Source organism: Pipistrellus hanaki (assembly GCF_964339955.1).
Source record: "Pipistrellus hanaki genome assembly, chromosome: 4".
Lineage (NCBI taxonomy): Eukaryota > Metazoa > Chordata > Mammalia > Chiroptera > Vespertilionidae > Pipistrellus > Pipistrellus hanaki.
In genome coordinates, this window is record NC_140506.1 from 43,466,484 (window position 1) to 43,481,810 (window position 15,327).

Sequence of the window (15,327 nt, forward strand, 5' to 3'; positions counted from 1 at the left end):
CTATTCCAATTCAGGCCTTAATTATCACTCAGTAAGAAAAAATTTTGTTGGAACAACTGTTTTCATGTAAATAGGATTATTTAATTTCAAATAGGATTCAGATGACAGAAAATAAAATTTCATATAAATATCTCTTAATCTCTCCTCCACACTCTACACTCTTCTTGAATATTCTTGCATTAAAAAGAAAAACCCCAGCAACCCCCCCAAAAAAAACAAAACAAAAAAGTGCACCATGCCCTGGCCAGGGGCTCAATTAGTTGGAGCATTGTTGTACACACCAAAAGGTTTCTGATTTGATTCCCAGTCAGGACACATACAGAGGTTTCAAGCATCCTTGGTTGGGATGAGAATGGAAGGCAGTTGATAGATGTTTCTCTCCCACATCAATGTTTCCCTCTCTCTCTCTCTCTAAAATATATAAAAATGTATCTTCGATTGAGGATTTTTTTTAAAAAAAGCTAGTAATTCTCTACTGAGATAGTTGTGAATCCAAGGTTCCTTCTACCAGAGTTACATCTGCCTTTTTGATTGACTGAGAGAAGCAAGGACCTCATGATTTACTTCCCTTCCACACTCTGTCACTCCACTCCTGGCCAGACTAGATAAGCAGCTCACAGTCACTGAGCCCCTGAGGGGTGGGTTGCAAACATGTGCTGGGTGTGTCCCTGTCTGGGACTTCTGGGACTCCAAGGATGACCTGGAGTGATCTGGTGATCCCCGACCTGTCTGAATAAAAGTTTTGATAAATTGTTTTGCTTATGCCTTCCTTTCAGTAGCTTGTACTATTCCAATGAGGTTATTGCTCCTTTGCCCTCTACTTGCTCCTAAGCTAATTTTTATATGTTTTATGTCTTTAACAAGAATGCCTGCCTTTTGCTGGTGTTTGCTAAAATTGTTGCTAAGTGAAGTGTCCTGGAAGCATGTCCTGTGGGACCTGTACTCTTCAGCTCATCCTGGAGTGCTCGGCACCACACCTTCTTCCAGCCATCCAGCCCAACATCAGCTGGGAGGGTTGGGGGGCAGGTAAGAGAACCAGGAGGGGGCTAGGCAGCTGGAAGACATGAAGGGGGCAGTTCCTTAACGCCATCAGAATCCCTATTGAGTTTCAACAGCCTCACAAACCAGCATTTGGGGTAAACATCCAATCACAGAGGTAAATAAAATGGACTTTCTTCAAAGGAAATGCTTTTACTACAATACCTGTGTGTTTTTTTTTAATCCAGTGGATTAAAAATTAAACACATTTGTGAAATCTGGCATATTTATATATTGTATCTGAGCAGATATTCAAGCTGCATTATAATACAATAATAATAAAAAAAAAAAACCTCTCTCAGTCTGCCTGTTAAGTCTTTATAAGTCTTTGTGCCATTGTAACGGCAGTGCTAATTATCAAGCAGAGACATGATAATTACGTTTTTTTTTTTTTTTTTTTTTTGCTATAAGAAGGAATCTTTTTCAACACCCACGCGCTGTACAATTTCCTGTGACCCTGCAACACTACTCCGGTATGGCCCAGAAATTTATATTTCCGTCCAAATGCCGGGAATCGTCTTCCTTCTCTCTCCCTGCCAATCCCTTTTTTTCTTGTGAGTAAACTGTTTTCAGAGGGTTAAGGGAGAGAGGTAATGATCCAAATGGGAAATATAAAACTAATGACCCTTCATGAAACATATTATGTTCCTCATTAAATTTACTCAGTTAAATGTATTCTATTAAATTAAAATAAATAGGATTTAAAATTTTACCCAGGAGTAATACCTGAACTCTCCACTTCATGCTAGCTCCATTCTAAAAGCAGATTCCTCCGGTCCCTGATGTATCCCAGACTCTTTGGCCTTCAACACAATTTATGTCTCGTGCTGTGGAGGCGTTCAAACTTACTGTGTATACGAATTGTTGAAAAAAACGTGTTATAAATGCAGATCCCTACTCAGACCCCCTCTCTGCTCCACCATGAATCTCAGGCATACTGGTTTCAATGAACCACACTTTGAAAAAGACTCTACGTGGAGGTGACGTACATTGTCTTGGGTTTATGGCATCCCACTCTACTTCCTCCGTCATCTGTTATTGCTACCGTGTGGAAAAGGCAAGTAGGTGAAGAATGTGTGATTTGTGTAGTTGAGCAGGACAGACATACACGTGTTAGACTTAACTGTTATTTCATCCAAAGAATCAAGCCGTGGAATCCTCACCCCTAGTGTCTTTTGGAGAGATTCAGAGATTTAATATATTAACTGTAAGATAATAAGGCTGCTTCTTTACTCTCTATTAAAAATATCACTTTTTAAAGAATTATGTCATGAAGGACTTTCAATTCAATGCCTTTATATTTTAGATGAGGGTGGGAAGGCAGATTAGAGAACAAGGAGGAAGGCTTCCTAAATATCATCAGAATCCCTATTGAATTTCAACAGCCTCACAAACTAGCATTTGGGGTAAATATCCAGTCGCAGAGTTAAATAAAATGGACTTTCTTCAAGGAAATGCTTTTACTACATAACCGTATTTTTTACGCAGTGGATTAAAAATTTAACACATTTATGAAATCTGGCATATTTATATATTGTACCTGAGCAGATATTCAGCCAGAGAAGTAGCTAACTTGTCACATCGAAAGACTGTGCAAGACAAAGGTTCAAATGCAAGCCCTCTCACTTTCCACCCAGTGTTCTTCTCATGGCCTGCAGAGAAGATTATGAAAGTCTACACAGTGGTGAAGTTTTAGTTGTCTTAAAGTCACATAGGATATTGTTGAGAGAATCCCTCAGCAGATGAGTTTTCTAGATTTTAAACTCCTTTAAGAACGAAAATTTTAAAAGTTGACAAATTTTGGACTAGTTTAACCTAGCCCCCCTCCTGGTTCCACATTTCACATCATGTTAAGGACTGGAACAGTTCAAGTCTAATGACAAATTCCAAATCAAATTCTATTGTTGCCCTGAAATGTTCGTTGTAATGATTTTGGAAATGAGATGAAGTTTTGAGTACAGAGTTGTTTTATGTTTGGAGCTTATGTTAAATGTATATGAGCAGGCATAGACTGACAGACAGATCGAAACACACATACACACACACACACACACACACACACACAAAAGCACCTATGAGATTTGACAACTGAATAGTGCTGTTCATATTCATGTTTCTTTTTATATTTTCACATAGATGTGCACATGAATAAAATATTATCTGAAATACACAGTATGTAAGTTTTATAAATGATCTTAAATTTTAAGATTGAAGCAAACACAATGAAAATGATCCGTCAATGAAAAACAAAAAATGATTTGCAATAATGCAAATCTGAAAGTATTTTAAACATATACCACATTAGGCCTACTTATCACTCACTTTTGTTTCTCTGAAATTATTTGCTTGTATTATTAGGTAAAAATTTTAACAAATTGATCAGTATAATAATTTTGCAAAATTTCACAATAAAAGCAAATAATCTTAGATAGTTATAACAAATAAAGTGAAGACCTATGTGAGAGGCATTAATTTGATCAGGGTCAGCACTAGAGTTTTTCTTAACACGGAATCAGTCTAAGCACTAGCAAGAATGACTTAAACTCTGGCAATCTGACCCTGACTACATACTTTTGAACCATTTATTAATTTTCTCTTAGTTCTGGGAAAGCAGTCACAATCTAGGCAACCATGAATAGACATTTAAGAAAAATAAACAGAGGAGGATGGTTCTCCCTACATCTCTTCCTTTTCGGTTTACCATTCACTGCTTATCAAGGATACTGTGAGGCAATAGCATTAAAATAGGACACATGCAAGAACACTTACAATTGCATGGCAATGTTATTTACGTTAATGAATCTAAAACTTTTTTGAGATTTACTTATTAAAATATGTTTTTATTGATTTTAGAGAGAGAGGAAGGGATGCGAGAGAAAGAAACATCTCCTGTCCTTTACTATGCTGGGAAACTAGTCTAAATTTAAAAGAAATGATGAGAAGTCATCCAAAATACGGGTGAGCCGTCCCCTGGCCGCCGTTCCCAATCTGCTGACCTGACTTAGCAGTGGGCAATGATGGCTCAGGAAGGATGAGGCCGGTCATTGGATACTGCTGCCTGATTTCTATAGCGAGGACCAGATTCCCGGGCTCCCTTATCAGCATGTCATTCTAATTTGAAATTTGAGGGGGAAGAAAGGGTGGAGTATTAGTTGGGGTGATAACCCTGGGCGCACTAGAGAGAATATGAATCATAGGAAAAGGAAGGCTGTGTACTTGGGTGTGTATATGTTGGGGGGTTGGGAAGAGGGGGTGTCCAAACACAGCTCATGCCTCTGCCTCCGAAGTTCGGGGCTCTGCAGCCGCGCACGCGCTCTCACCTCCACGATGTCCGAGTTCGTCCGGCTCTCGTGCGGCTCGTTGTACTCCGTGTACTTGAGCAGCACCTTGTCCATGTCGGTGCTGGCGTACTGGAACAGCTTGTTGGTGCTGTTGAAGATGATCAGCGCGATCTCGCAGTCACACAGCACGCTCAGCTCATACGCCTTCTTCATCAGCCCGAATTTCCTCTTTGTAAATGTCACCTGGGAGAATGAAAGCAGGCAGGTTTTTTGTAAAGAAAAAAGAAATCAGGCCTTAAAAAACAACAACAAAAAAACACAAAACACACACACACACACACACACACACACACACACACACACACACAAACAGTACTTTTTTTCTTTGTAAAACAAAGCGTGCTGTTGTCAGAGCCCTGGGGCACTAACACATTTGGGAAAGGAAGCAAATAAATCTAAAACTAATTTCTGCTCCGAATCTGAAAATGTGTGACTTCTAGCTGGCTGCTGAATGTGAAACTGTAAGTGCCAGATTTAATGCAGGGAATGGTAATGAAGGTGACCAGAGTATGGCTCATGGTTTCTTTGAACAATGGACGATTTGAAAAGAAATGAATTTCAGCATGGTTGACATCCTTCCCTTATAATTAAGGTTAGGACTCTTTTTTTTTTTTTTTTTTGACCACTTGAAAACTGGACATGGCCTGATGAACGTAGCATCGTATATCTAGGTCCAAAAAATTCTTACAATTGTGCAGTCTCAATGCCACTTAATCGAAAACACGTGAAGGGATGTGGCTGACGGTGCTTTCAGACAGTGCTGCGTTCTGTTTTCCAGAAACCCAGCAGGGAACTGAGGAGGACTCCAGCCGTCACACCATTAGGGTTTTGGTTTCATTCTTCTGTGTATCTTTCTTCCTCTCCCAGGCCAGAAACTGTACTGTTATCTTCGCCTTTTCCTTCTTTTAATCTAATCTATTACCAAGCCCCATAATTCCTTCCCTCAAAATGTTTCTCAGGTTCACACTTTCTTGTCTATTTCCCACATGGCTCTATCATTCGGGTCCTTATCAGCTTCCTGCCTGAGACGGTCTCCCTGTCTGGAATCATTCCGTCCCCAATTCATTCCAATCTTCCAGACCGCCTCTCTGCACCGCCTTCCTCCTGACAGGCCTCCGCCAGGCTCCGTCTCCGGCTTCCAATACTTCCTACCTGCCAGTGCTGCCAAACGCAAACATGTATGTCACGATTCCCAATGTCAGTCCTCTCTTGATTAAACTCCAGTCTGCCTACCGAAAACTGTGAACATTCTTAATGATAAGCCCTTACATGGCCCGGTGTTTCCCAGCGGGTCTTCTGTCGAATATAATTTCCATAAAATAGTCTTAAATAGAAAAAGTTCAGTGGCCCAACACATTTGGGAAAGGAGGCACGTGGGTATATGAAAGGCCGAGAAACCTTTTAAACTTGGCTTAACCTGCCTCCCAAACCTACAGGACATTTGTTTCTTTGCTTATTTATTTTAGAGGAGCACTTACTACCATCCTTCAGAACTAATCTTTTTGAGGCATATATGCTGGGCAATGGTGACTACATTGATTTAGTTATTGTTTTCAAAGGCAGCTAGTATTTACTTTTATTGCTCACCTTCCTATACAACTCATCTAGCAGAAGTCAGCTCAGTTTTATCTACTAACGGTGTGTAATTCCTATATCTACAATAGATTCCCACCCCTTCGCTTTCTCTTCGTCTTTAGACACCCAATCCATGTCCTCCAGTCCTAAGTGTATCTGAATGTCCTAGGAATTTCAAAACCCCCAGAGTGCGAACTCCTTATCTTCACCCCCGCATCTGCTCTCCTTCCTGCATTCCCCATCTCAACATAAACTCAGTCACCCAAACCACAAACCTCAGCTGAGCTCCGAATCCCTGCCCTTCCCGCCATCCCACACACCTAAGTAAATGTGTTGAGAGGAACTGTGGACTAGCAGACAGACAACCTGTCCCTTCTCTCCCCACAGCGCCCTCCCTCCCCAGGTCTCCTCATTCCTCTACACTTTGGTTAATACTTATTTTCCCATCATCCTTTATGTTTCCTCAGCAGCACATACTGTATTTTATAATTTGTGTATTTTTTGTGTGATCATTTGTTTAATGTCTGTCTCTTGCACTGCAGTGCTCTACAAGGGCCTGTAGCATTTTCACTGCTGTATCCCCAGGACAGCAGACACAGATGGGCACATGGTAGATGTCTAGTACAACAAAACTAACCAGGAAAAATAATTATGTAAAGTTTTTAAAAATATCAAATTGATGTGTGCTATATAAAATTCTGTGATAGCTTTCCCCATGAACTTCTTAGCACTTTAAAAAGATAAATCTATACTTAAAATTATATATATATACATATACATATATATACATATATATATATATATATATATATATATATATATATATATATATAAAATCATATTTGTATTGAAGGCAGCATGGTAGAAAGGGAAGAACATGGGGCCTGGATTTGCAGGCTGAATCTGCTATTTACTAGTCATGAATAATTCACTTAATTTCTTTGAGTTTGATTTCTCATCTGTAAAATGAAAAGAACACCTACTCAGGATTTCTGTGAGGATTACATAAAATAACGTATGTACAGTATCAAGCACTGTGCTTAAATTGGAAGCTCAAAAAAAAAAAAACTTAGTTCTTATTCCTTTCTGAGCTGACTTACAGAGAAAAAAAACTTACAAAATATATCGGTGGTGGTGGCTTGAAGAGTCTAGTGATTAAGGCTATTTGAGGATCTTATTATTCCTTATAGAATGATAAAGTGAACTATAGAATCCCCATTGGTCACTCTTTGGAAAATACAGCATTTAGGTATTTACCAGCCCACGTAGCTAGTCAATATGTACTGGGATGTGTTAGTTACATTTCAATTTAGACAATTTTTCCTTGTAATAATTGCCAATGTTGCATCTTCTATTTTATTTTATTGATTGTCTTACTAAAGTGCTTCTAACAAAATATAGCTAGTGTTTTATTTTAATATTTGGTTATCATTTTAATTTAGAAATGTTTTATTCTGGTTCATTCAGATGAGCCATAATCAGTATTAAGGATGAGCTAAATAAAGACAGACATTTTGGAATGAATAAAAAGCACAATCATTAATCATAGATTTATATAAAATGTCTTCTAATATTTCTTTTAGATGCAATTTAGTTATGCAAATATACCTGCACATTGGTATTTTGTTCCGTGAAATAGGCTACAGAGTAGGTTCAATATAGAAGGCACTGACCCAAAATACTTTCATATATCTAAAACCACTTTTAATCAGACTTTCATGACCACAAACTGTAGGTGGAATGTCTCAATACAGTATGGTTTCTGTTGTACTGAAACCTCAGAATTTAGCACGTTACAACACTCGCCATCAAAGTACATTTCAGCACAGAAATATCATTAAAGCCACTATTTGTTTTTACTTTTAGGTGCTCCTTAACTTTTGTATAACCAAGCAGGCCACTGGATAATGCCAAAAGAGTTGGCGCATGTAGTTTCTTTTCATCAAAACTGCAAACTGAAATGATGATGACTATACTGAAGCATTTAAGAAAATACCTTCAAATTCTTAACTGCTCTAAATTTTAATTCCATACTATGTTCATATTCTTCATGGCATACTCCAAAATGCATTTCATAATGCCTTTTCTCATTGTTCATAGTTAGATGAGATAAAATGATTCTTAAGCATGACGTTTTCTAAAGAGACCTGGACTATTACTCTTTGTTGAAAATATGCCACTCAATGACAGATTGCAATTCAGAACTTTTATACTTAAATACAACAATGTATTGCAATCGTTACGTTTTTCATAATGTGACAATAGTTTGCGATGGGACAAATCCATTTCTATTTCAGGACTGTATTCTGAGCTGTAGGTGAGATGGAAAGCTGTTTTTACGGCCAGTAGGCAAAGAGAGGCTCTTTTCCAAGTTGAAATGTAACTAACACATCCCAGTACATATTGACAATCCAGGTGCACTGAGAAGAGGATACAGCCAATATTATTTACGTTAGCACTAGAACTTGAAATTTAGTTTTCTGAATTAGAGAGACATAATACATGCAGGGGAAGCAAAATGACTCTATACGTAATGACCATTTTATGCTTTTTCTTTACCTCTTAAAACGGCCCCAACTGTAATGATGATATATTAAGATGTTTTAGCATTAAGTTTTATAGTAACCTCAAGTTTAAATCCTAGCATAAGGCCTAGCATAATCTCGACAATTACTCTAGAACTTAACTAAGTATAACTCAGGCACTGCAATTAGAATTTGAAATTGAGAAAAGTCACATTCATTCAATACAACTCTATATAATTCAGTCATAAAGAAATTAAGAAAATCTATTTACATAAACAGAAATCAATCCAAGCAATTGTTATTGAGCGTTTTCTACATGCCAAACCTTATGCTAAGCAATATTGATTGAGTCTTCTCTTCGCCAGACTTTTGTGCTAGGAACTGTGGGGCTTCTGTTTTGCATGATATCTCCCTAATTATTGTCTCTTAGTGCTGGAGAAAGAGTCATTTAATTCCTTAACGTTAAAAAAGAATTTTCTTTATTTTAAACGAAATGTATTATTGGCTAATAGTGTTATATTTTTAGTCACAGGTAAGTGATCTGAAATTGTACTTTTATCTAGTGTTGGGTGATTTCAGTTTTTGTTTTCTGAACAACTTTTTCTCTAGACTGAGCAAGGAAAATAATAGTAGATGTTATTCTAATCGAGATGAACATGAAACAAAACCTACCATATTGGTTATTTTTTAAAAATTGAATAATGTGATTTATTTCATATTTCTAAAGATTTTTTTTTATTAGTCCTCTCCCTAGGATATTTTTCCATTTCCTTCCTTTTCTTTCTTTTTTTTAATAGAGAGAGTGAAAGGAAAGGGGAGATACAGAGAGAGACACATCGATTGGTTGCCTTCCACACATGTCTTAACCTAGACATGTGCCCTGACCTGGACAGGGAATTGAACCTGCAACTGACTGAGGTATAGGCCCTTGACCCGAATCAAACTGGGACCCTTTAGTCTGTAGGTTGAGACTTGATCCACTGAGCCAAAGCGGATCAAGTCTCAAATTACATTTCATACTTTTGACGACTCCCTTCCTACAAAAATTATTTTTAGCCTCTGTTTCCATAAAACTACCCTTTCTTGATTCTGCTTATTTCTTTTTTCTAAAATTTATCTTTATTGTTGAAAGTATTACAGATGCCCCCCTTCCACCTCGCCCACTGACCCCTCCAGACATTTCTTATGTAGTACATAGTGAAAACTGATTGTGGTATTATGCACCCCTCCCCCCTTCCATCTGGCCCTGGCAGGCTCCCATCATGCTGCAAGGCTTGGTTTAAATGCCAACTTCTATGCAGCTTTCATTGTCACATTGAGATAAAACTCACTTCTCATTATTGTCCCCTAGAACTTTTACAAACCTTTGTTATGAGACTTATTCTAATATTCCAGAGTTGGGTATTTATGAGTCTGTTTCTCCTGCTGGCTTTTGAATTCCCTGAAGACCCCCACTCTGGCCCCACACAGGCTCTTACTGGTGGACATTCAATGAATGTTTGCTGAAGGAGTGGATTATGGAATGGAAATTGACTCTATGTTAAAGTCTGAATGCCTTTTAGACAATCTCTAAAAATCAAGAGATTTGGGGTATAGGTGTTTTACTAAAAAGTTTAACATGTTAGAGACAGGAATCTTGAGAGAAAGAAACTCTCACACCTGGGAATATATATATAATAGAGAAACCAGGGAATGTCTAGAGAAAAATACATATGTGTATATGCTCTAGATTTCAGGGAAAACATATTTCAAAAAGTTCATGGAAAAGCCTTTATTCCTTTCCCAGATGACTTATCAGGAAGGAGGGAAAAGTGTGAAAATAAAATTTTAACTTTACAATCACAGGATAGGGATATAAAGGGGGAGGGGGGGGGCTAGGATTTGACTGCATTTGTTAAGCAAACATTTATTGAACTTTCTAATGAGTTTAGATTTTCAAAGAGCATGTATTTGGCAAAGTGTTTGATTAAGTCCTCATCACAACATTTTAGATTTGAGACTGGCTGGTAGTAATTTTGATAATTTAAATATGAATTAACTCATCAGTGTTGAGTTTAAGGGAATGTCTCTAGAAAGGGCCGCAGAGTTTAGTAACTTTCCTGTCTCAGGCAACATTTTTATCAGTGGTTAAGATGAAACTGTCGATGGCAAGCATATAACATAAATCTGGATTTGGTAACCCAAAAGGTGGTAGAGGCTCTATCCAAAGCTCCCTCTACAGACTGGCAAGATGGGTCACAAACAACAAGATGAAAAGATCTTAGTCTTTGTTCACATTAAAAAAAACAATTACACGGGCTCAGTTTGGAAGAAAACTGATGTGATAGCTGCTTTTGGGGAAAAGGATCTAAAGTTATAGTGTTCCAATGTAGGAATTAATAATTCTAATGACTTTTTTTGTTAGTCAGCACCAACTAATTATTGGAACCTATTCAGTTCTGAGAATTACATTTTAAGAAGACACTGACAAAATTAGAGAGGCTAGAGAATGGCAAACAGGTTAATGTAGGATCTGAGAAATCTTAAGGTTATTTGAAATGTTTATCCCAGAGAATAGAGTTAAAAGTGAAATGCCAAACATTTTCCAAATCCGAAGACCTGTGGCCAAGTGGAGAGGCAGATGAGTTATTCTGTTTTATTTTATGGAGCAGAATTAGAAAGTATGGTTGAAAATCAAAAAGAGATTCAAACTGGAGAAAATCTAGTGGTGAAAATTGTCCATGAGTGGATCAAGTTTCATGAACTAAGAAGTAGTTCTTTCCTGAATATGTTAAAGTAAAGCTGCATATCAAGGAAGGTGCAGAAGGTGTTTCTGAACTCAACAGGAAGCTGGACTAGAGACCTGTAAAATCTTATTCCAGATTTCAGATGCTCAGATTCTATGCCTAGGTAGCATAGACTTGTGGGTCAAGGAGGAGATTATAGTTCAAAACAAAAATATATTTCTGCAATTTCATTCTATAAAATGTGTTATGTTTTGGCTATTCAACCTCATCAATATATTATCATAATCATCTCTAATTTCCATATTCTAAGATATAAATGGGGTCATTTTTTGTAGTTAGAAGAGACTGTAAGAAATTTGAGTAGACAATGTTAAATTATACATAGTGCAGAAAATGCATAGAAAAATTATCATTATCCATATTAATAAAATAGGAAATTCACATTACTAAACCATTTTTACTGTTTATAAAGTATCTTATATACATCATTACTGGTGATTTGGTAAAAATATGGGAATTTAAAATCAAGTCTGAGCTCTGACATTTATAAGCTGTGAGCCGTTGGGTAAATTGTTTGACTTACCTGACCCCTGTTTCCTCACTTGTAAAATGGAGTTAATAGCAGGCACTTACAAAGTTGTTATGAGACTTAAATTAAGGGTTTATCTATATATCTATATCTACATCTACATCTACATCTATATCTACATCTATATCTATATCTATATATATCCTAGCTAATAAAAGGGCAATATGTAAATTAACTATCACTCCATCACAAAGATGGTGGCACCCAGAGCTACAAGATGGTGGCACCCAGTCCTCTCAGCCTGTCCAGAGTCCCACTGAGAGTGCACAGTGTGAGCAGCCTGGTGGAATGCTTGCCTTGTTGCCATGGCCGATGAGAGCTTCTGGGCAGCGGGCACGGAGTGGTCAGGCCCCACAGAGAGCTACTGGCACACGAATTTGTGCTCAGGGCTACTAGTATGTATGTATGTATGTATGTATGTATCTATCTATTGATAGATAGATAAATATATATAGATAGATATAGATATAGATATAGATATAGATATAGATATATAGATACACGCACACATACATACACACACATATATATGTAAGTGACTTGTTGTCAGTGAAACACTATCCAAGGTATGCAGTACTTTTTCTCTGATGTGTCAGGCTCAGTCACTTCTGGTTACATCCTGCCCTTCTAGGACAGTGTTACCATTATTATGTCTAGGTCAGTTTTCTCTCTCAAGTAGACCTTGAGCTTCCCTTGAAAGCCCAGAATATCTCCTGTCTGATCTCATAACCCAAAGTCCCAGAACAATACTTTGCTAAATAGTTGTTGAATGAATGAATGGATAGATGGATGGAGAATTATGATTTTTTTGCAAGCTAAATGGCTAAAAACTATGTTAATAGGAAGTTTGCATCTGAGAGAGGAAAATGTCAGATATTTTTCTTTTTTTGTGGCTGTCATATTGACTTACAATAACACGTACTTTGGTGAAACTAAGTAAGAGAAAAATTGGACTGGATCAAATTTTGTGTGTGGGTTTGTTAGTGAAATTGGAACATATCATATTTCTTACAGTTGTATTTAGATAACAGTGTTGACTGTATTTGGTGAATGTTTTCTAAGAAGTTCAAAGACTTTATAAGTTATCTCACTACATTTGACAGTTATCTCTTTAAAGTCATTATTTGGCACAGTTTATCATCCCCATTTCTCAGATGAGGCTGTAGACAAAGACACGAATTGCCTTACCAAGGTCATAAAACAAGTCCCTGGATGAACTAGAAATAGAACCTTCTTCACACAAAGTTTTTCTTTCTTTCCCTCAGGGTTCCTTCCCTCTTTTAGATAATTGCACTTCAGGGGCTTAAATTCAGCAGAGCATGGACCGGGCAACCACTCACTGAGCAGTGTACAGGTCCATTAAGAAGTGTCAGCAATTCTGAGGAGCACAAGCAAAGTAGTGCATGACATCATTAACATTAGGGTAGTTATCTAGGCTAAAGTGAAAAATAATATCAATAATACTAACATTGAGAAGTTGGTTTCTGGGTTCTGACAATAAACCAAAGCTTGTTTTGTGTGAACTCTGCAGAAACGCTGCCCTGAGACCTCCAGCCATTCCCACTAAAGTCCGTGACAACCACAGGCAGCACTAGCGGGCGCACACTAGTTCTATATTTATGGCTGTTTATTTAAATTTCACAAAGTGAGAAACATTTTTGGTTGGTAGCAAATACAGTTCTGTTTACTAGCTAGAATAAAAAAGGTGGGTCTTTGATTTATGCACAGGCAGTGTAAATGACAAGTTCTAAAAACAGAGGACCACTCCTGCACCGTTTCCTACAGGAGTAGGTAAACTAGTTTGACTCCTGTGTAGTGGAAAGGACATTTAATAATGAGACTCCACACCACACACATGCCTCCTCCATTCACCCTACAAATCCCAGCTCCATTCATAAAGCCACCTCGGGAGAACTTTTCTGCATGTTAACTGTGGGAGTCTCTTCACCTCACAGAAAAGGGTCCTGAATCAATGAAAGCAAAAGGACTTTGGATACATTGATTATACACATCTATGAGAACCATTGAGGCCTGACACCAAACTACTTCTGGCACAATAATTACTAAGGGAAGCAACGATAATTTTATCTACGGGTCCCCAATACTTCTTTCCACTAAGCAAGATACTTTTGACCTGATCTTGCTAAAATTTACTTTATTTTTTTATTTCCTTTTATGGTCCTCATAATTAAAAAAAAATCTTTATGGTGCAAAGTATTACATATGTCCCCCTTCCCCCCTTTTAGCCTACCCCTTCCTTCTAGCCTACCCCTGCCTTCTGCCCCAGGCCATAATTCAACTGCTCAGTGAGTCTTCTCAGGGAGTGGACAATGATTTACTCATTTCTTTAACTCAAAAAGTAATATTAGTTTATTTGTTTTAGAATGTTTGGGACAATGGCAGAAAGAGACTTGCCTTTGGGAGGTGAGTGCATGATGCAGTGTGCAGATGATGTGTTATAGAGTTGTACACTTGAAACCTATATGGCTTTATTAACCAATGTCACCCCAATAAATCAAATTAAAAAATATTTCATTTTCGAATTAACTTGCTAGCACAGAAGATGGTACCCTAACTTAGGCATTGATGACTCTGGGTTGAAGAATGATTCCAAACAATTGGATACAGGGTGAAGAAGTTTTAAGGATGTCTTAAAACAGCTATTTACCTTAAATTTTCCTTTTAATGTAAAAGAATTGTATGATAAAAATCTAAACCTAGATAAACCTAAAGAGTTTTTTTTTTCCAATTAAAAAAAGCAAATTCGAAGGGATAAAAAAAAAAAAAGAAAAGAATCTGTTTTGGACTATTAATACTCTCAGCTAATTCTATTTTCAAAGGTTAGAGTTTTTATCTTTTTTTTTCTTCTAACTAGAGTAATGATGAATATAACTCTCATCCTATGAAAATATTTTAGATCCGCTCCTCCTCACCCCATCTTGATAATCAGTTTCCTCCCAGTCAAGGAAACGGAGTGACTAATGAGTGACAAGACGGACAGTTGGGAGACACAATGCACTCTCTAATTCAGAGCCACCAGGTCTTCCCATGTGTTTAAAGGGTTAGGGATGGAGTCAAGAGTCTGCAAAGACAATCTCTAATTGAAAAAAGGGAAATGCCCTCTTAAATGCTCTTTTTTCTCCCTTTGGCTTGTTCCTGACAGTAAGTAATGGTACAACTGTTCTAAAGTATTCCTCTTCCATTTTTATTTTGTTTAATTCAGTCTGTCATTAGAAAGGCTTGCGAGCTTTAGGCCTGATGATTACTCTCGGTGGAGGAAGTAATGCCGCTGCAGACTTGTGTTCCAGACAAGTGCTCCTTTATACAATGACGGGCCTGCCTCGGTAAATGAAAGGCTCTTTAAAGAGCAGTGAGGGGCTCTTTTAAGCAGACTGCTACCATGTGCCTGTAACCCTCCAGCATAACTTGCAAGGATGAGATGGCAGTGTATTCGGGCTGCAAAGAGAACTATTGTCCTCGTTGGCCTCAAGCAACTTGAGCGGGTTTCCCTGCAATGCAGGGATGTCCAAAAG

At 37.7% G+C, this 15,327-nt stretch overlaps 1 protein-coding gene across 38 annotated transcripts in view; it reads right to left on the minus strand.

Annotated features, from left to right (window-relative positions):
* MEF2C (myocyte enhancer factor 2C) overlaps window positions 1-15,327 on the minus strand; it is a 161,182-nt gene that overhangs the window by 67,263 nt on the left and 78,592 nt on the right. For all 38 annotated transcript variants that reach the window (XM_084882095.1, XM_084882075.1, XM_084882086.1 and 35 more), the window contains one exon: window positions 4,359-4,562. In XM_084882095.1, the coding sequence (XP_084738221.1) occupies window positions 4,359-4,562 (204 nt within the window). The remainder of the gene's footprint in view (window positions 1-4,358; window positions 4,563-15,327) is intronic.